This window comes from Aulonocara sp. 'chitande type north' Nkhata Bay, linkage group LG4 (assembly GCF_057382095.1).
Source record: "Aulonocara sp. 'chitande type north' Nkhata Bay isolate Kocher_YH1m ecotype deep benthic linkage group LG4, A_spYH_male_GT1.1, whole genome shotgun sequence".
NCBI classification, from domain to species: Eukaryota; Metazoa; Chordata; class Actinopteri; order Cichliformes; family Cichlidae; genus Aulonocara; species Aulonocara sp. 'chitande type north' Nkhata Bay.
In genome coordinates this window covers 36,147,039-36,167,865 of record NC_141347.1, presented here as the reverse complement: position 1 = coordinate 36,167,865, position 20,827 = coordinate 36,147,039, and the positions used below count along the sequence as shown (strand labels likewise).

Genomic DNA, 20,827 nt, shown 5'->3' with positions numbered 1-20,827 from the left:
ACATGTCGACTCACTGGACCTTTAGCAATGTGGTCTTCAGCGTTTTTGGGCTGGGTGGAGAGGCGCTCCACGGGATCTCTTGCAGCACTGAGGATTACATACTCTTACAAGCAGGTGAGGTCAGAGGTGTAAATATGAATCACTACTTCTTTTTTTTTTTTTACAGGAAAAGAAGGAAGTAGTGCGGCTCCATGTAAAACCAGATGGGTGGAGACATTAAGATGTAGCACAGCCCTGAGCTTCTGTGACTCATAAGTCAATGATTGATGACACCTACCCCATGCCTCCTCTTCCTCTTGGACCACCTCGGCCGCCTCGGTCAAAACCTCGATCGTATCCGCCACCACCGCGGCCTCCAAATCCGCCTCCACCGCGGCCCCTGCCCCCACGGCCTTCCTGACCTCCATAACCTCCATCAGGACCACCGTATCCTCCGCCTCCTCCTCCACTTATCGGCGGGCTATCGCCTCCATATCCTGAGAGAAAGTTCCAACCTCAGCAGACCAAACACTGATGTGCTTTCAATCAGTAATCAACAGCTACACAACCCCTCACCTCCACTCTGCCCGTACTGGCTCTGCTGGCTGTAGCTCGGCGGAGGAGGGGTGTTGTAGCTCGGCGGCTGGTTGTAGTGACCTCCTCCGTGCTGAGACGGTTGTGGGTGGCTTCCGCTGCCCCCGTAGTTACCACCAGGCTGCCCTCCACTGCTGCCGTAACTGCCTCCGCTCGCTCCGCTGCTCGGTGGCTGGTAGGCGGGAGCTGGCGAGTTGCCTTCATAGCTGTTAGAAAACAGGAAGTGTTAAAGACTACAAAGCAACATGGCAGCTCACATACGAGAGACTCAAACTGCAGCTGCTCAATTATGGTGAAAACCTTAATCCTGATTATTTTGTTCAATGCTGTAATCTCAATCATTCACTTGGCGGCTCATCAGCCTTTTACCGCTAAGGGCCAAAAATGATTTGACTGTAAATGAACAAACATTTACTGAACTTGAACATGTCTGAATGTCCTCAAAATGAACACAATGCAAATGAAAGCATGTTTGGCCTCCGCAGTAACAGAGGGGTAAAGAGAAGTTCAGGTGGCAGCGGACACGTGCACGTCGACACACCTGAACTAATTAAAAAGAGGCTTTGTGTGATGAAATTAGCTAAAAGGGTCACCGTCTGCAAGTCCACGCTGGCTTCAAAGGACACATACCTGGCGATCAGCAGAGAGCTGAGGTCGCCACAGAGGAAGTTTGCTCCTATAACTGGAGCGCCCCCTGCTGTACTCACATGAAACTGCAGTAACGGCGCCTTTTTAAAGTTCTATTCGATTTAAACTAGTTCGGCCTCTAGGCTGACCTATAATATAATGAAAAACAGAGCACCTGCTTTATTAGGATTAGTATCATAGAGATAAGCACTGAATTACTGAGACTGAGCTCGGCTTATGTTGTACTTTATACTGGGGACCAGTATGAACATTTGATTTTTATTACAGGAGTGTTCTGACCACCATCAAACAACAAAAACTAACTGCACTCCAAAATTATTTAAAACTAAAGACGAATGCGGCCTTTAAATTATTCTTTTTTTGACTGCTTCTATCAAGGTTCGCTAAAGTTCACCTGCCTCCATCTCCTGCTATCCCAGCATCCTCCTCTCTCACACCGCAGGTAAAGTCAGTGAGGTTTGTGGTTGCTCCTAAACACTACCGCTGTGCAGATGGGGCAGAAATCAGTGAATTAAAGGCGAGGTGAACGTGAGCATACCTCGCAGAGGATGGAGGAGGAGGCTGCTGCTGCTGCTGGCTGTACCCGGAGAATGACGACTGCTGGCTGTAGCTCATGCTGGACGGCTGGTTGCTGCTGTTATAGCCACCGGAGCTGTAGGACTGACTTGAGTGACCATACCCACCACCACCACCACCACCCTGGTTGGAGGATGGAGACCCGTATCCACCTGGGAAAAGGAAACTGATTCACAGTTGACTGGAAAACGGTGACTGTGGATTTGGGCGGACGTTGGGGCTTCCTCTACCTGACTGAGGATGGCCGTAGCCGCTATAGCCTCCCTGACTGTAGGAGCTGGAGCTGCTGTCAGAGCTCTGGTTGTAGCCTCCGTAGCCCTGCTGGCCGTAACCCGGGCCAGACGACGGACCGTAGCCCTGGCTAGCACCGCCACCTCCACCATAGGATGGATAGCTGCACACACCAACCAAGAATACACCGTTTCAAATTGTTTTCATTGACTTACAAAACAAAATCATTTCCACGGTTAAATGCAAGGACTTACTTTTCTTGTTTTAACCCAAATTCAAAACCTAAATGTATTTACTCTGAATGAGTATTAATGACTGAAAGCTTCATGAATGAATAAAGACATGATTTACATAACTTACCCCTGGCTAGATGTTTGGGAATAATCTGTGGGAAAAAGCAGAGAGGGTTAATATTAAAGTCAGTTTTGATGATAGCAATAAAACATCCAAACAGCGTCAGACATAATCTATAACCTCACAAACTCAACAGTAACTATATAAGACACATTTTAATGGTAATTATTAAATGAATAAACTATATTCTATCTGTAAAAACACTTTTTAAGAAGGCCACGTCACTGCTTTTTATCATCCAGAAATGGAAACTGGTAATACTTAGGCTCAGTTTTCATGACATGGACTAAAACTGATTCTCTTTTAGCCTGGGACTAGATTCAATCCATGTCCGGGAGATCTATCCAAACCGAACATAATTAACAAAAACAGACGATTTAAAGTGTTTCAGACTGCAACACTGTGAAACTATTTATGAATACATTAAAAACCAGACACCAAATCCACTGAATTCAAATTTGTCAGATCAGTCTGGATGTGGGAGAGAGACACACTCAGTACTTTTAAGATTATGCTTAAAACTTTTGTTTAGTGACATAGTTAGGGCTGGATCGGGTGATCCCGAACCGACAGGCTTCCCATGATGCACTGAGCATTTCTTCTTCGCTCACACCACTCTGCATCTTATCATTTGTTGTCTCTGCTCTCTTACCCCCAGCTCGGTGTTATGGACAAGCCTCGGGGGTCCTGATCCTCCCAATCAAGTCACTGTGCTGCTGAATCCTAATGACACACTTCAGCTATAAGTTACACTAAATCACATGATAATGAAAAACACCCATATTGCTGATAAGCTGCTGCAGTGCAGCTCAGTTTAATGATGCAGTTCACATCAGTCTAGAGCTTCCTGTGCAGGTCAGAAGTATCTCTGTGTCTCATCGGTGTGTGCAGCGAGCTTTAAAGCATGACACTGCATGAAAATGGCAACACAAATGGAAATGTGACAGGATATTGTGCCCTAGTGTGTGTGTTGTGAGTTCACTGATCCAATCAAACACAGTCGCCCTTTTATAACTATAAACTTTGAGTGTCCTGTGCTTATATGTTTGGAAATATTTACGGCCTGTTTATTTATTGTTTCGTGTTTTTCTGGAATAGCAAAGCCCTCCCTGTCGGTTACCCTCCAGTTCAAACACCCAGCCTGCTGCTCCCTCCCCTCACCCCCATCAGGCAGATGGCTGCTCCTCCCTGATCCTGGTACTAACGCAGGGTTCTTCCTGTTAACAGGACTTTTCCTCACAGGGGGCCATGTGACTGTTTCTGTGTTGTTGCAGGCTCTTTACCTGACAGTATTAATAATCCAGCCCACAGATGCCAAAAAATTAATAATGAAATGTCTTTCATTATTTGGGGTTGAGTTGAACCCGCCCGGTGTAGGTGAGCTGGGTTTGCTCGGTCTCCGCTCTGATGTCCTTCTAATAAACCGAGGACAGGGGTTAAAGCAGCGCGATCGGCACAGGGGGGCGGTTACTCTGCTCGAGACCGCAGTGAGCCACCAGAAACTGGGTCAGCAGCAAAACCGGGCTAACGGCGAACTAATCGGACCGCAGCAGCTTCGGTTACTCAGAGTTAACCGAAGCTAGGCGGCGGGGCGGTCGTGCAGCCGGACAAACGGTGGCGTAAGGCCTGCATGAATTAAATGTGATAATAAAGGATGGACGCCACGCCCCCAGAGAGCCATTTAAACTGCAGCTAGCCGCTAGCTGTCCTCTGTTCACCGGCAGGTGAAGGTGATGCTATCTTTAGCTAACCGGCTCCGACGCCCAGACCCCAGACAGATTTGCCCGTTTCTCTTACCGTTAGACGCCATTTACACGGAGACAGCGCCGCTTCGGCCTTTCTCTCGGTCAAACAACGCGTCGTTGGATGATTAAACCGAAGAAGAGGACGAATCGACACGAAGCTCGACCCACTAGCGCCGCCGTCTTCAGCTGCTGTTCCTCCGCCGCCCGCCAGGGGGAGCGCAGCAGTATCGATGATGTTTAGTTTTATGTCAGGTGAAAAATGGTCCATCATCACAAGATGTGATGAGATGTGACTTCTTATAACACAAAATAGTAGTAGATTAATAGTAATGATAGTAATACAGTATCATTTTAATAACAACAACAGTAAAAATCATTTTTAATCATTTCTTTTCGTTTTTTCTTCAGAAGGAAAGTGAGTGCATTTATGGTGATGGAAATAATAGTTATGACAAACCTAGTTTGAGTAGCAAACATAATTCTAAAATGCTCTATAAGTCATTTCCACCCATCCACCATGGGGTCTTGTCCTGAAGGTCAGAGATCAAAATCTTTCTGGGGGTTAAAAGCCATAAATTGGGAATCTATTTAGGTGTCAGTCCAGTCAGAAAACACACACTGTGGACTTGATAAGATAAGATAGATTCCATATAATTTAGAGCTGATTAAAATTTGTAAACACTGGATTTTATGTGTGAGGGCAGATTATTCCAGAGAAAACCTGGTCACATTTCAGGGGGTGTTTCTCTGTCCTTTAGATCTCACTGCTGAAGGAGAATCCATAAAAGTGGCCATCACTGCATTGAACATGCATGGACAAAGGAACAAGTGCCTTCATTTGGATAGCGGGAGACCTGTGAGAGCAAATAAATGCATTCAGTTTCATCAGAAATGTTTTATTCTGAAGATACAGTAAATTAATTTTTTTATTTTCCATCTAACAGTCCAGGAGTAAAAGGCAGGTCTGCACATGATAAAGCAGGATCACTTTCCTGAGAGAAAATGTCAAAGTAAACCCGTCTGTTTTCATCACCGTGGCAACATGTTTCCACAGAAACAAGCTTCATTATCACAGGTAAGTCGCTACAGAGCAGGCGTGATTCCTGCTGTAATGATCGAACACATCTCTGTCAGCTTTCTGTATATGAGAGCGTCCTGTGTGGTGACTGTGCTGAGGTCACCACATCTGTGATTTTACTACATGTTCACTGTCAACAGGAAGAAACAGGCAGTTTGTCTGCGGGGGTTGCCATGGTCGTGTCCCTTTCAGCGGTCTGGGAACTTGGACTTGAGTCACTGGTGTTTCCTAGTTTTCGATTCTTGTTTCTTAGTTCTTGTGACGCCATCTTTGCTTCCTGTTTTTACTGTGTGATCTTTCCAGAGATGTGTTTCAGGTCTACGGTTGGTTTATTCGTTATCGTTTCCTCGTATATTCCTCCCTTCTTTCCTGTCTGTTTTCACTGTTCCCTCTCCCTAAGTCTTTTATTGTTTCCAGTTTTTACTGTTTTACTTTTGGATATTTTACCTTTTGTTTCCTAGTTCTGGATGAAGCATCTTTCTGTCTTTTTGGGCCTGTTAAGCAGGCACGTGCAGAGGGGGGCTAGAGGGGCTTGAGCACCCGCCCCTTTCCTGATGGGTGCCCAAAGTGCCCTTTTGTTGAGGTAACTTTTTAAAAAAAAATTATTATTATTTTTTATGTGTGTGTGCGTGCGGAGTCCTGTCTGTGCCCCTCAAAAATAATATTTAATTATTAATCACAGTTTTGCTAAATAAAAGGATCTGGCTTGCATCAGTCACATGATCACATTTAACCAATGATCGCCCTTGACGGCAGAACGCGCTGGTTACGAGCCGGGAACGAGCTCACAAAGAGCACGCGCATTTGTTGCGGTCCGGAGCTGTAGGAGAAACACAAGTTAACTCAGAGACACAGACTGATGCGACAAAACCAGTAAGTAGGTGTACAGCGTACACTGTAGTGTATAGCACCCAGGAGTATTAGCTTATTACGTACACGTTGGTAAGATGTCTTGTTGCAACTGACGAACTGAAACAAACGAGCGTGCTGTGTGTGCAACAGCGCGACAAACATTACCTGTCCTTTTATTAACTGCACAGGTAGTGCTGGTCACAGCTGCTGGCTACCTGTGTAAGGCTGTCATGGGTCTGTATCTCTGTCACCGTTTTAGGGAACATATTTAGTTTTAAAGTAAGTTTCCTGCCTTTCTGGAGGGATTATATTTCACTAAAAAACGATCTAATATGCATGTCCACATAATAATTATTATAATTATAATATATTAAAAAACACAAGCTGTATTTTAAAAAACATACATTAAGAAGCAGATTATGTTAGATTTATATTTTAAATAAGACAAAATGTGGATTTTACAGCAGTAAAATGATTGTATCTCTACAGTTTAAACATGTAATAAGCTTTGCCCTGCACAGAGTGGATAGTGAAACAAATGGAATCATCATAAATACATTATTTCATATTTATTACTTCCCCCTCCTCTTTGCTTTATTATTGTAGCTCTAGTAATAAATAATAATGTAAGGATTCTGGATCAGCACCATGATGCCCATAGTATATACAGTATTCTGAAGAAGGTCTAAAGTGTCACTGTGTGTGCGTGCATGTGTGTGTTTTATGTATATAGGTTTTTTTAAATTATTACTCATGATATAACATTGTCCAGACATGCCTGGTAAGGACATGAGGAGGAAACAGCAGAGCTGTGTGAGGCTACTAAAGGCAGGGCTATAACATTTTTCTGTCATCATTTTATTTTAGATTAAGTGCAGGAGTTGTTAGGTGTGGATAATTAGATTATAGTTTATTGCAATAGCAAGTTGTGCCTTGTTCTCAGATAGACAGCAAGTGGAGAGTGATATATGAAATGATGGGATGGAAGGAAGAAGAGAAGCAAAGAGTGATTCACAGGCAGAGCCTAAATTATTTCTCACAGTTTTTTGTGTCCTTATGGTTCCAAGCGCTGTCACCAATCTTTGCATTTTGTTATTATCTCATGACACTTGTTTAATCAGCTACCATCTCTCCTGTGGACTTTTTAATGTCTACAGTCTCAGATCAACACAGCCCTGCCCTTCCCATATTAGATTCTTGATGAATGTGTGTTGTTATTCAGCCTGGTTCAATGTGCCCCTTTTTAACTTTGGGCACCCGCCCCTTTAAACCTCTCTGCACGGCCCTGCTGTTAAGTTTGACTTTTTAATAAAAAGGTGGTTAAGTGTGCACTTAAAAGAAAAACAGCATTCTCACACACACACAAGCTGATGCCATGTGTTTGACTGACATTTGTCACTGAGCAGTTGAACAGGTGTACCTAACAGAGTGGCAGGGTGTGTGAATTGTTGCGATTGTGATTAGACGATTGGTTTGTACCTGTAAGATTATGTTTATCTTTTGTTATTCTAAATGTAGATGAATGACATTTTAAGTGTTAACAGTGAAGTGTTGTTCATGCTCAAAGAAGCAGGTCCTTTGATTTCTGTACAAACACAGTGAAAAGCTGCAGTTACACCTGAGCCTGACAGAGCTGCAGAGGTCTGACTGCACTGTGACTGAGGCACAGGACGAGACGATGGACGGCTTCAGCCCGGCTTCAGCCCGCTGTGGTCCTCGCTGCCAACATCAACCTCAGCGCTTTAGACCGAGACCCATGCATCAGAGCACCCTGAGCCTGGGCGACACGCCGCCCTGCTACACCACCACCCACACCCAGGTCTCCTCAGTGCAGTCGCTGTTCGTGTGGATCATCACGCATCCACAGTCTCTACCATCTTAGATTTTATGTTTTCACTAAAAATAGAATACAGGTTCTAATGGTTTTATTTTACATGTCAGTAATGTATACGTTTAAACGTCCTACAAATCCAGCTCTCGGGTACGATTCTAGCCCTTCCCTCTCCTCTTCTCCTGGTCAGAGTTATTCCGGCAGGTCGGCCGATGGACGTCCTCTCGTCTTCCGCCTCAGAGACCCCAGCTTCCCCTCCCAGCACCGCAGCCAGCTGGATCTCCGTGACAACAGCATGCCGCCGCAGAGTGTGCTGCAGTCACACAGCAAAGAGGTGTACGCGCCCCAGCACGTGACTCCGGTGAGGCGGAAAACCATCTTTCAGATGGTTAAAGACAGACTCTGGAGTATTTTAAGTCTTATCTACTTACATTTTTACTTCCATCATATTTCTATAACTCTTCTTTTGTGCCTGCATGGACCCTGCATTAGAAGCATATTTTATTAGGGGAAGAAATCAGTTAATGCCAAATCTTCCCTCAGTTATAATTAAAATTATGTTTGGGAGACTTTCCTTTAATTTCAACTTTTTATTTTAGACTTATCTAAATTTTAAAATAACTTATACATGAATTAAAGTAAAGCTACTGCCTGTCATGAAATATTATGACTATATATTAAGGACAGAACCAGCTTCTGCTTCTCTCCAGAGAGTCGACCCAAAGTTGGAAAACTGGACTCGGTATAACAGCAGCCGCGCCATCAGAGAGCTCATCAGTCAGCATCAGCATCATCCACCCGAGTGCCAGAGCACCTACAGGACGGAGCACCCGACCCCGGAGTTCGACGGCTCGTCACTGCAGGCCAGCGGCAGACAGACACAGCGGCACCGACACGACATCCTGACAGGTAACGCTCACAGCTTGTGGTCACAGTAATAACGGACCGCGCAGCGCCGTCTTTGAGCGGCACGCTCAGCCACAGTAATGCCATAAAAATCGTATCGTTTCTTAACAGGCAATGCAAACTGTTTTAGCAATCCTGCTTTGTACAGAAAAATGCAGCAAAAACAGAATATCAGGATAATTAATCTCTGCTGTGTGCAACATAATAACAACTACCAGTAATAACTGTGCATACACTTTCAAAGTATTCCACAGAGGAATAAACTGATTTTTAGTTAGCTTTGCTGTTTGGACATTTGTTCCCTGTCTGCAGGTGAACCGACGCAGGTGTTTGAGCTGGGGAAGTCCAGCAGACGGTCCAGAGATCAGCAGCTGTGGGCGACCAGACGCTGGGAGACGGACTGTACTGCGTTCAGACTCTACTGATAGAAAGTAACGCCACAGCAAACCTCCATTAAATGTGCAAACCCTGTCAGGACTCTGTGGTCTGCAGATGCTTCTCAGAGCATTCCTATATGATGCAGGAACAGCATTTCTCCTCCAGGACTCAGTGAACAGAAACAATAAGTGAACTTTAACTGAAGGGGCTCAGATGGGCAGGAAAACACAGAAATACTAAAATCCAAAGCCCACGAGAGGCTCCAGCAGGGAGTCGACCGCCAGCTTTACAGCATAAATAAACACGTTTACAGCCGGACAGGTGAGACACAGGTGGCTGTAGCTGCTAGCATTTTTATAGCATCATCTGACCAATGATATGGCTGCTGTGAGGTACTAACAGACACGGCAAGAAATATTGGTGAAATTCTGGCTGTTACTAATCAGCAGGTCTGTGTGATACAAGCATACAGTGTGTGGTGATTGCTAAGTTATCAGCTAATGCCATCACCCTCTCATCCAAATATCACTACTGGACCCAAAATTCTAGGGTCCTAAGCCACTAATGAAAGCCCCCCACCCAGTTTAACCAACAATAAAAGCTTCAAATCTGAGAGAAATATTCAATCCTGTACTCCCACTGTGGTCCAATAACGTGCCAATGATCAGTGGGTCGGATCACTGTGGAGCTGTGAGGTGTTTGGTCCTGAGAGAATACACGGCGCAGGTGTGCTGCCAACGGTCAGGACAGCGCAGGTCTGGAAGGAGGGCAGGGCTCACACACATGAAGACCAAGAAACAACCTCATTTAAATCACTTTATTCGTGTGTAAAGATCTCCAATAAACACAAATAATGAAATGAGTTGAAATACCAGAAATAAGAAGACTGAGGAGAAACGAACACATAAATAACAAGAAAAGGACAGACGGGGACAGAGAAGAAAGGGTGGGGCCTATTTACAGAGACGCCCCACGTCACAGACGCACTGTGGGGTTTTATCCCAGCACTAACAGAGTCCAGCTAGCAGCGGTACAGCAGTAGGCCTGTCTCTACCAACAGTTTCAGCTCCGCTTCAAATCCAGTTTTGTTTTCAGCACTAAATTCAAACACAAGTGAAGCAGAAGAAGCACAAAAACGTAAAAAGACCTGCTGTTAATCCCCCCCCCCCCAAAAAAAAAAAATCATTGCTGTCTGAGAGGTTAAAATGAGGCAGCAATGCTACACAAACTGCTCAGTAGTCTAAGTAGAGGGAACGGCTTTGAAAGCATCGACGCCTCCAAGCGAAGCACAGCTGATCTAAGAAACAGAAGGATGATGTTTGACTGGGACATTTCCACGTGTGATCACCTTCATTTGGTGGCAGCATGCATGGCAGGTTAATTCAAAAGCAAAATAAAACCTTGTGTGTGATGAGGTTTAAATGTGTGTGTGAGAAATGAAACTGTGTGAAAATCAAAACAAAGTGCAGAGACCCGGGGAGCAGGAGGACTTTTTAAACTCCCCTGCTCCTTTTTCTTCACTTTCCTCCACTTTCCCATCGTCTTGTTGCGTTTTCTCGTCTTGCAGAGATTCCCCTCTTCACAGCGAACGCTCATCTACTCGTTCTTCTTCTCCTTCTGCTTCATCAGTTTGTTGATCTCCCTCTTGGCCATGCCGGCGTACTTCGTGATGATGCCGTGCTGGTTCAGGCCGGGCAGCAGCAGCAGGAAGCTCACTGCAACGAGAAGAACAAAAAAAAGTGTGCAAAGATTTTAAATCGGACGCTTTGAGCGCTGAAACGTTTACAGACAGCACGTGATGAACTTTGACACGCTGCCTGTGTGTGTCTGAAACCACAGTTTGCTCCTGTGAGAAAAATGAAATCATCCAAACCTGACTGTCACAAAACTGTTTGAAGGTCAAAGGTGAAAGTGGCTTTAGTTTTAATTTTCTTACTTGCCAATAATCTCATAGTGAAACACCTGCAGGCTCTTATTTTGAAACATAATTTATACTAACAGATTAAAAAAAAAAAAAAGAAAGAAAAGAAAATGCTCTTAAACTGCCACCAGGGGGCATCGAGTAGAGAAAGAACACCTCATGGTTGCGAGGTCAAATTAATGAAACGGTTAATTTTGCACGCGCTCAGTCTAATGACCAGAGAGGATTATCCGGGATGATCAGGCGGCACACGCGTCCGGTTTCAATCCACCAGGATCGCTTTGAATGGACAGACCGATGGACGACTTCAGCGTGGCTGCATCGAGCTTTCCAACCACCAATCACAGCAGGGATAAAGTGACGGCGTGTCGATGGTTTCAGGTTCTGCTGCATCCTGCAAGACTGACCGATATGAAAAATACTTTCACTCTGTCAGATCAGCGTTTCCCTTCAAAGCCAGCATCGGCTGAAAACCTGCGTTGGTTTTCACGGCTCACTTGGCATCACTCCCCGTGTTCATGTCAGAACAATCAGTGACTTGTTCACAGCTTTCACTCAGCTCTCTGAGCAGTGACTCACTGACACCGCACAGCCCGAGGAACATTAGCCACTGATTTAAGAAAGACGGTGAGGAGCCGCTGCTTGTACTCCACCCGCTGCTTGTACTCCACCCGCTGCTTGTACTCCACCCGCTGCTTGTACTCCACCCGCTGCTTGTACTCCACCCGCTGCTTGTACTCCACCCGCTGCTTGTACTCCACCCGCTGCTGGCAGATGAAGTCTTCACATGAAAGCAGCTGCTTAACCAGACGAGCCTGAAGAGCAACCAGATTAAAACCCACAGTCACATGACCTCTGATTGCCTTTCTGCTCGGTTTCTGTCAGAGGAACACTCGACATGTCTCAGCTTATGTAAGTGGGGATTAGCCCACTCACAGCTCGCCAGACCTGCTGATCTAACCCCCCCCCGGCAGCTTTAAGACGTGTTCGCCCTCTGCAGCGGTGAGACATGGTTTCAAGTTTTACTGCACGTTTCTGTAAAGACTTCCACAATCAGCCCCATTAATAATGAATACCCCTGATCCACTCAGAGCCACATGCAGAGCTTCAAACATGCAAAAACCTGCCAAATATCAAAGATAAATATCAGTCTAAAGCACCATCGGCCATTAAATTAACTTGAACACAGAAGCAGTTAAAACTGCTGATGAACACGAGTGCCTCTTCCTCTTCAGTCACGTACGAGTTTCTGTCCGCAGAAAATGCACGAAAGGCTCAACTTCCACATTCAGCGAAAGCAGTTTTAAAGAAGGACCCGAGAGCAGAGACGAGCATTTAAGATTTCTCATTTTAATCCCGACACTCTGCGAGCCTTTCATTAAAACCGAAATGTCTTAAAACAGAATGAAGCTGGGCGGGGTCTGCAGGCACGCCTTCAGCAAAATGTCAAAGCCTATGTCCACTTCAGCCTGTGTGTGAAGGATTACACAGAGGTTTAAGGACATAAATCATTGTGTTCTGGAGCGACAGAGCAGAGGAAGCCAAACCAAGAGGTGAACAAGTCTCCCAGTATTAACTGTCCGGGTCCCCCCCCACAGAAGAACTGAAAAAAAGAAAGAAAATCAGCCCAGGACAGAAAAATAAAGAAACGGGCAGTGTGGGATGAGCAGCAAGCTCTTGTTTCTCTCTCTCTAAAAGGAGAAGAGTGTAACACCTTCTTTAAAGGTTGCTGGTATCATCCAAACAGGTCTGCAGCTGAGCGCGGGAGTTTCACCTGGAAGCCGGGAACACGGCTCACCCTCAGCTTGCTCTCCTACATCGTCTCTATCACAAACCCCTGAAGCCACATCGGAGTTTGTTTTTGACCTGATGTGGAGTTTGTGCAAAAACATCTAATGCACAACAACAAACTGTGAAGAGCACATTTAAAATAAAATCTGGCATTACAGTAAGACTTGTGTCGTTTTAATGTCAGAGTGGTATTGAAGCGTGTTTACAGTGAGACCCGATTACTGATACAAAGCCCAAACCTGACGGCACACGAGGTACGAGTGCTTTACCTTTGGTAGTCACACCGGGTCTGAACCGCTCACCAGATGTTTGCCTAATAGTATTATTAAAAGTGACTTTACAGCTCAACAATTTGAGACATGAAGGAGCGTGTGATTGGACAGCAGCCAGCAGGGGAGAGTGCAGGAAGGAAACCCACAAAGATATGAGTGAAACATGGCTGATAACAGTGGCGATAAACAAAACAGTCTTTTTGTAGTCAAGTGAAAGTATACTCACCGATCAGGTACGTCAGGAACAGGTTGTGCACCTGCTGTCCGATCCAGGCCACAGCCAGCAGGCTGCTGATCACTGAGGCAAAGTACTGTGGAGATCAGGAGGTCAGGTTACATTCAGCTCAATTTCATTAGCAAGTCATCATTCAGAAGGAAGAGTCAGAATGGCCACTGAATGAGAACGAGTCACACAGGCTGTGAAAAACTCTGTTCTGGCTGCCCGTGACCCAGTTTGAGGTCTGCTAAGTGGAGCAGCAAAGTCAGATCAGCTGATATTTTTATCTGGAGCACAGAGAGAGCTCCCTGTTGTAATAAAACTTCCATTTACTGCAGCTTATTTGATTCATTCAGGTTCCCTGTAGCTCAGGGCAAGTTAGACTTTAACTCTGCTCAGACCAAATAGGTACAGGTCTATACAGGCCAGAACATCCAGACTGGCCAACAGCCTGTATCCACAGGCTGTGAGGCTCCTGAACTCTCTGCCCCCCTCTCACGGACAATAACCATATCCAACTTCTTAATAGCACTGAACTTACTTGTCAGGTTCTCATGTTTACTTGTCATGTTCTCATGTTGTTGCTAAGGGTTGTCTTATTGCACTGGAGTCACACTGGGTTAAATATTTACACTTGGGTTTTAAGGGGTATTTATTATTTTCTTCATTATTTTATTTACGGGTTGTACGGAAGCCCCAAATGCAATTTCATTGTTCTCTGACAATGACAATAAATAAATAAATACTGAAAAGCAAAGGTCACAGACTGTTTTTGGGACTAAACGCTTGCCTTCAGCAGCCAATCAGATACAGCCCCTTCACTGTGCACGCTAAGCTAGCCTACAAAGATCAGCTTATCAGAACTTTGTGCAAATGTGATTCATTTTGGAGCCTGGGAACATTGTGGAAAGTTTTGTGCCTCTTCTTCACCGACTGCAACACAGTCAAAAGCTTCCAACTACAAACACACAGCATGGCTGAGACCAGCAAGAGGCAGCTGATTACACTTACAACTATTATAGTGAGGTGTTTAGTTGCAACATCAGATGCAGGATTGGGAATTTATGTCTTAAAAATGCTGGATTTGGAGGGGTTGGGATCAAAGTGAAAGCTCTGAGCGTACCATTTTGGGTTTTTCCTCCTTGAGGGTGCAGAGGCGCTTCCACCAGCCCACGATGCGGCGCTCAGTCTTCACCAGGTTCCCACAGATCTCGTGGAAACGCTGCTGCTGCTCGGTGGTCCTGCAGGAGCAGAGTTCAAGGTGTTACAGACAATGAGAAAACTCACTCAACGGTCCTGGCTGCAGAGTTTCTGCTGAGTTAAAGCTCAGGCCTGAAGAAAGGTTTTCACCAACATTTCCTAATCTCACCATCAAGAGGAAGCCAGTGAGTCACACACAGCCGCCTGCAACACTTAGCTCTATTTAAACCAATGAGAGTGAGAAAAAAAACAGTGTTGTTGCATTAACGTTTTTAATGTGACCTAATAAATGTCTAAGCTCCATTAGAGCTGAAATGATCAGCTGACTCACAGATGATCAGCTGCAGCAGGCACAAATATTTCAGATCACGGGGCAAAAAACTTCAATATCAGCTTCTCAGCATATTTAAACTTCCTCACTTTCTGCTTTAGAAAATCCAACCTACAACAGGAGGAGGTCCACCTAACCTCCTCCTGTCACCAGGTAACAGCACTGAGTTGCGGCCCAGCTGACTGCAACTTGTGCTGCTCTGAGCTTAAGCAGAACCAGAACCAAGAACCTGATCAGGGGAAGAACTGGGTCTATTGAACACAAGCTACCAGCTGGATAAGAGGCAGGAGAATAGAATCCTCCATTTATAAAAACGTGTACCTGACAAAACATAAAGGACACACAGGAGAGGTGCTGCCCATCAACATCACTACAGGTACAGAGTAAACTCTCCCGGGCTGCTCGCAGCACAAACCAGCTCTGCTTGAAGTTCAGTTCCAAACTTTCTCACATTCTGGAGTTCAGTAAGACAAACAAGCAAAATCACTGACAGGTGGAAGTTTCACTGTTTGGGAATCACCCAACAACAATCTCCGACCATAATTTGCCTCACAGCCAATAAACTGGAACACCACATCGCACGCTGCACTGCTGTGAAGGCTAAAGAGATCAAACAGTGAAGGACAAGAGGGGACAGCTGGGAAGTGTGACCTCTATTTTCTGCTTGGCCATCACTCCCTATTTCAGTCCTTGTTGTCGGGGAGCCAAACAGGGACCGTGACCAGCTTCGTGTTACAGACTCGCACAGATACGCCAGCTTTCTGCCGTCTCAGTGAGATCAAAGGACATTGGTCAGGCTCTGCAGACAAATAGCTCATCATCCCGAGGCTGTAACCGAAAATGTAAACAGGCTTTTTAATCTCCCTACATAAACCAAGCCCCCAGCGGTAGATTAAAAACAAGCGAAAATCTCAAAAACTGTACATCATCACCCAGAGGCTGTGTTGAGTGTGAAGCAGTGCAGGTCACGCTCTGCTGATGCAAGCTTTTATATCAGCTGGAGGATGACGTGCAGCACACCGTGCCAGCTGAAGGCTGTTATCCTATCCTGTCCTGGGTGTCTGGTTGTCACCATCCAACACAAACAGCTGAATCAACGGGCTGCTCGCCGAGTACTGGCTACTGCCGAAGCTTCGTGAAGCCGTGGGACAGTCTGCCATTTACCTCGAACTGAAAATGAAACGCCCCTTTGGCTGCAGGTCTCTAATAATCTAGTTTGTTATGTTTTACTAACAAACAAAGAGGATGAGAGGACTCCAGGTGCAGCTCAGCCAACAGGCTTTACAACTCGTCTTAACCAACTAACTCTCCAGGTGAGCCGCCCTCATTATGAAGGCGGGGCAATTTTACACAGTCAGTTCTGTAGAGGCTTTCAAAACCATCGGTTTCCCTACACATGCACGTTTTGTTGGGCAGGTCGCGTGGACTTACTGATGACCATCCTCCGAAAACATACTAGGACAGTCCAAAATTCAGCTTGGACCCATTTTGATGTAAATAGCAGTAGAGCAGGGCGACGTGACCAAAAATATTTATCAGGATATACATTTGAAAATTTGCAATAACGATATAACTGACACCAGACAAAATACTTTACAACTCCACAACTTTATTTGTGCAAAAAAAACAAAACAAAAAACAACAAGTCAATGCATTTTCACTTACACAATCAGCTGTTTTTTTATGTGCATTAAAATTATATAAATATTTAACAGTGCAAATGCAAATTCCTCGCTGACAGTTTAACCAAAAGGCATTTCCAGTGGAAACTGGCCGACACATCCTCAGCATAACCATGTATAACATCCACAAAACTTAACGAGGTTATACACACACAATACGGTAACATTATGTTGAAGCACAGTACGTATCACTCCGCGAGGCTCCGCCTACGACAGCCGTAATGCTCCGACAATCCATCAAGCGGTGCGGCTTCGTAGCTTAGCAAAGTCGTACTGAAACATCTGACAGATGTTCGAGCGCCGTGCACATAAAATGGTTTCGAGGTCAGTAAACACAACCAGAGTTCAGACATAAGGCACACGGGATTATAAGGGGCTCTGTCGACTTTCAGAAAAATCAAAGGATTGATTTTAAGTGCGCCGTATTTTCCAAACAACACGGTAATAACGACGGCCCGCTAGCATGCGCTACCAAAAATAGTGCTTTGTTGTGTGTCTGACGGAAGAAAGCTAAACCAGTTCCACACCAGTGAAGCTGCAGCATTTTACAAACCAGTTCAGGTTCATCTGTTTCACTCAACAATCCGCTTTCGCTCTTCTCGTTCGCCATGTGCGTATGAAAACAAAGGCACAGCGCATGCGCGTTTTACCCACTTTCTATCGCCATATTTCATTTTCTTATCGTTGGCTAACATTGTAGCGGTATTACCATGAACGGTATGATATGGCCCAGCCCTAAATAGCAGTAAATAAAAACAAAACCCGTGTGAGGCATGAACTGTTTCTGGCTTCTAAAGCAGGCCAGACCACCACTGCTTTAAACCGGCACAGCTGGAGGGAACCCCCCTCCTGTTTTTGTTTTTTTAAACCATACGTCTTCCTTTTCTCCGCTCACCTTTCCCCTTCAGCTTCATGTTGCCTCAGAATTTATTATCTTCCTCCTCAGTGGACTGTTTAACTGGTTATCGTCCAGTTAGACCATGACATGTGTTGTGCTCACTCACACAGCTGTTCTCATTACACCATCTGAGATCACCCTCTCTGTTGCTTCATCACTTCTGATTTGCAGAAAAAACAAGAATCAAAGACACAGAAACAAAGTCATATGAAGCTGCTTCGCTCATAGTTAAGGCTGAGTTGGAACGATCCTGAAACCCTGATAAGCATCCAGTTTCATCCTCCTGTGGAAGTCTGTTGAACGTTGCGATAATATATATCCTCCTCTTTCACAACTCAGTTTAGTCAAAGACCAAAGCTGGAGGTCATCTCTGAAGCCAGAGTGATGTAGGAAGCCTTCAGAACTGACTGACAAAACAGGAAAACCTGTCTACATAGGGGCGAAGCAAATATGACAGAGCTCTCACCACTTATTGGAGCCAAACACTCGGGGGGCGAGGGTGGGCACCAGATAGTCGGCCAGGCAGAGCAACATGACGGTGCAGGACAGGCCGGTCAGCACTGATGGGTCCAAGTAGTAGATGAGCCTGGAGGATGGACACAAAACAGGCAGAACGGGTTTGAACATTTCATTGTTTAAAATCACGCCTTCATTTTGTTACGATTGTTACGATTTGGGGATCTCTGCTCATGAACGCTGGAGCGTACAAAGCACCTGCAGCTGAAAGACATGAACACTGAGGGTGTGTGAAACAAGCAGGAAGGCATGAGAAACAGTGCAGCAGTGTTCCAGTCTGGATTCACCTTCAGTAGATTTCAGGAATAACCTAATAACGGCCCAACCGAAGCTCATTTAGCAGAAGCTAATCTGCATTGTTTTGCTTTGTGTTTCAACAATGTGGAAAAGATTAACATTAAGCTGAGTGTTCTGACAACCAGCTGGAAAACTGTAATTAGGACACTCGTTTTACATCAGTGTGGGCTTATATTACTTGTCACAGGCAATTAATTATTAACTTATTTAGTAATAAATCAGGCCTCAAGAATCAGCCTGCCAAAGCCTCCATTTCACCCCGCAGGATACAGGTTACACTGCTGTTCTTTCTGTGGTGACGCCTGCTTTACTAACCGAGAGCACAAGTGTCTGGAAGAGAGTAAGAGAGTAGTGCGACTTGTCGAGTTTGACTGACAAAATCGTCGTTTTGGATTTCTTTGGTTCATCGATCTGAAAACTAAAAACATCTGTTTGTTAGCGGTTTTGTAATCGTAGTGCTCCTCTGACAACATCACGGTCTGAGCTTGAACACTACAAGAAACAGTTCAAATGTCTACCATGGTTTTTCTAGTGGTTTAAATAAGAGACAGTGTGTGTGTGTGTGTGTGTGTGTGTTGACCAGAAGCCGCACACTGAAAGCGGACCTGTATTAGCTCTGCACCCTGTTCACTCATGGTTGTAATTATACGACTCATTTAAGTTAACAAAAGCAGACAAGACTCCACAGCTAACTCAGTTCCACAGGGCAAAGATAGAAATGGCTGCTGTGCACCACTAACACGTTACACATCCTAAATTACACCATCCAGAGCTGCTGCGCAATTCTAGCAGTATGTTAGCAGACAGGAAGGCCTCTGTGCAGTACAGACAGTTGAAGGATGGGAAACGAGCAGAGATACTCCAAGAGAGGAGATTTTACCTGAAGACAGAATCACCTGCACACAACAGTTGTAAGAAAAAGTGCAAATGGATAACAAAAAGTGACATTACAACCAACCCAAAACCAGAAAAGACTTACAGTTATGATGTGATTATAGCCCTATGTCAAATACTTAAAGTAGTTTTTGAATAATTTATACTCCTGACTGAAGGTAAACCTACATAAAGACACACTTAAACAAAATGTACTACAAAATAATTAATCCAGGGAATCCACCAGAATCTTAAAATACTGTGATGCAAATCTTTGGTCAACCAACCATCAGACTGCTGATTAAATCAGAAAAATACCTGACCAAAGACATAACACTTTGTACTGTTAGTTTTACACTGGAAGAAATAAATCTGAGTAATTCCACCTTGGTTTACTTTGCTCAGCCCATCTGAGATCAAACCGGGCTGCTTTTAGTCGCTGGCAGATGTAAACTATAAAAATTGAATATAAGACATGGCCAGCCTCTCCCTGCTCTCCTGTAACAGATAGCTATCACTGCTGAGAGGAAGGAAATGTGTGGTGCCAGCTGTGTAGCGCCCACTCTGAAGCAGACTCACAGGAAGAGCACGGTGGTCGCGCCCATCAGCGCTCCGGGGAACCAGGGCTTCTCCCAACGCAGGACCTGATCCCCAGCCAGGATCACCTCACGCCAGCACTGCAGCTGCTCTTCCAGCTGGGCCGTCTCCTGGGCCTGAACACACAAACAAACCTTTACACATTACCTAACTGACCATCAAACTGTGCGATATCAGTGTAATCTGAGGGGATTGTGTACTCAGGAGGGCAGTCTCTCCAGGAGTTAGTATAAAGGTGACATTACTGTGCTGCCTCTGGAAGAGCAACTAGCACCTTTAAAGTCATATAATGTGGGTTTATCCTGCTGTTTCACACACAGAACACCTGAATGTAACGATACTCCTTTATATGGCTCTCAGTTTGTGTGTTTTGTGGCCTAGAAGTCTATTTGAGAAGCAAATTGATAAACAGGGTGTGTATCTTTGGTGATAAGACGGCGCAGTGACAGTGCACTACACGTAGAAATAACCGGGGACAAACACAGGCTGTCAAACCACGTCGAATGAGCGTGTGATGACTCGATCTCAGTTTGTTTTAAAGCTTTAAAATGATTTCTGCGTTAGGGCGAGGCAGCACCTCCACAAAAAGGAAGCGTCCCCGCTGCTGAAGCTAAAATAAGCATGCTAACTAGTCAGCGAGCTAAGGTTAGCTGCGGTCAGCACGGACGGACGGATAAGCGATCAGGGTTAAATCGCTTAGCTTAGACTTTTCAGCTGCCCCCATGTGCAAAGTTCACACTATTTACACGAATCTCTAAACACCACAGTAGTGTTAGTGCCGTCAGATTAGCAGCGACGTGCGAGGCTAACTCTCCTGCTGCAAACACGCCTACATCGAACACGAGCCCTTAAATTCGCCATACTGTGTTTTAAAAATGCTTCATACTTACCATCAAGTTCACGCTTTTGTTGTCTCCTTCCGCCATTATCTCTAAACTGAGCGGCCTACTTTCTAATGTGGAGTTCTTTTATGAGTTTTCGGAGAAACGACCAACAGAAGGACAGCACCCTCCGCTCCCGTTAGCTTCAGCGCCACTAACGGTAGAGCCGAGGAGGCAGG

The 20,827-nt window shown here is 45.1% G+C and overlaps 3 protein-coding genes across 11 annotated transcripts in view; 1 reads left to right on the top strand and 2 right to left on the bottom strand.

The window, feature by feature from the left end:
* fus (FUS RNA binding protein) overlaps positions 1–4,357 on the bottom strand; it is a 20,805-nt gene extending 16,448 nt beyond the window's left edge. The window contains exons 1-6 of the mRNA XM_086290219.1: positions 4,180–4,357; positions 2,389–2,413; positions 2,028–2,191; positions 1,760–1,949; positions 556–779; positions 278–476 (exon numbers count right to left, since the gene is read on the bottom strand). Coding sequence (XP_086146345.1) covers positions 278–476; positions 556–779; positions 1,760–1,949; positions 2,028–2,191; positions 2,389–2,413; positions 4,180–4,192 — 815 coding nt within the window. The 5' untranslated portion in view covers positions 4,193–4,357. The remainder of the gene's footprint in view (positions 1–277; positions 477–555; positions 780–1,759; positions 1,950–2,027; positions 2,192–2,388; positions 2,414–4,179) is intronic.
* Positions 3,876–10,339, top strand: LOC147333206 (uncharacterized). Of its 9 annotated transcripts, none has more exons than XM_086290221.1 (8): positions 3,876–4,379; positions 4,886–4,983; positions 5,072–5,202; positions 5,667–5,788; positions 7,657–7,876; positions 8,079–8,249; positions 8,599–8,797; positions 9,107–10,339. In XM_086290221.1, exons 4-8 carry the CDS (start codon positions 5,760–5,762, stop codon positions 9,217–9,219), a joined length of 732 nt encoding a protein of 243 aa, XP_086146347.1. In that variant the 5' UTR covers positions 3,876–4,379; positions 4,886–4,983; positions 5,072–5,202; positions 5,667–5,759; the 3' UTR covers positions 9,220–10,339. The 9 variants fall into 9 exon arrangements, with proteins under 9 accessions (XP_086146347.1, XP_086146352.1, XP_086146353.1 ...); XM_086290226.1 differs by lacking the exon at positions 5,667–5,788 and adding an exon at positions 5,346–5,426 and having other exon boundaries at positions 3,881–4,379; XM_086290227.1 differs by lacking the exon at positions 5,667–5,788 and having other exon boundaries at positions 3,881–4,379; positions 7,631–7,876.
* Positions 9,976–20,827, bottom strand: arl6ip1 (ARL6 interacting reticulophagy regulator 1). The gene is made up of 6 exons (XM_086290229.1): positions 20,658–20,827; positions 19,750–19,883; positions 17,951–18,070; positions 14,497–14,614; positions 13,383–13,467; positions 9,976–10,887 (listed from the first exon to the last, which is right to left on the bottom strand). Exons 1-6 carry the CDS (start codon positions 20,691–20,693, stop codon positions 10,769–10,771), a joined length of 612 nt encoding a protein of 203 aa, XP_086146355.1. The 5' UTR covers positions 20,694–20,827; the 3' UTR covers positions 9,976–10,768.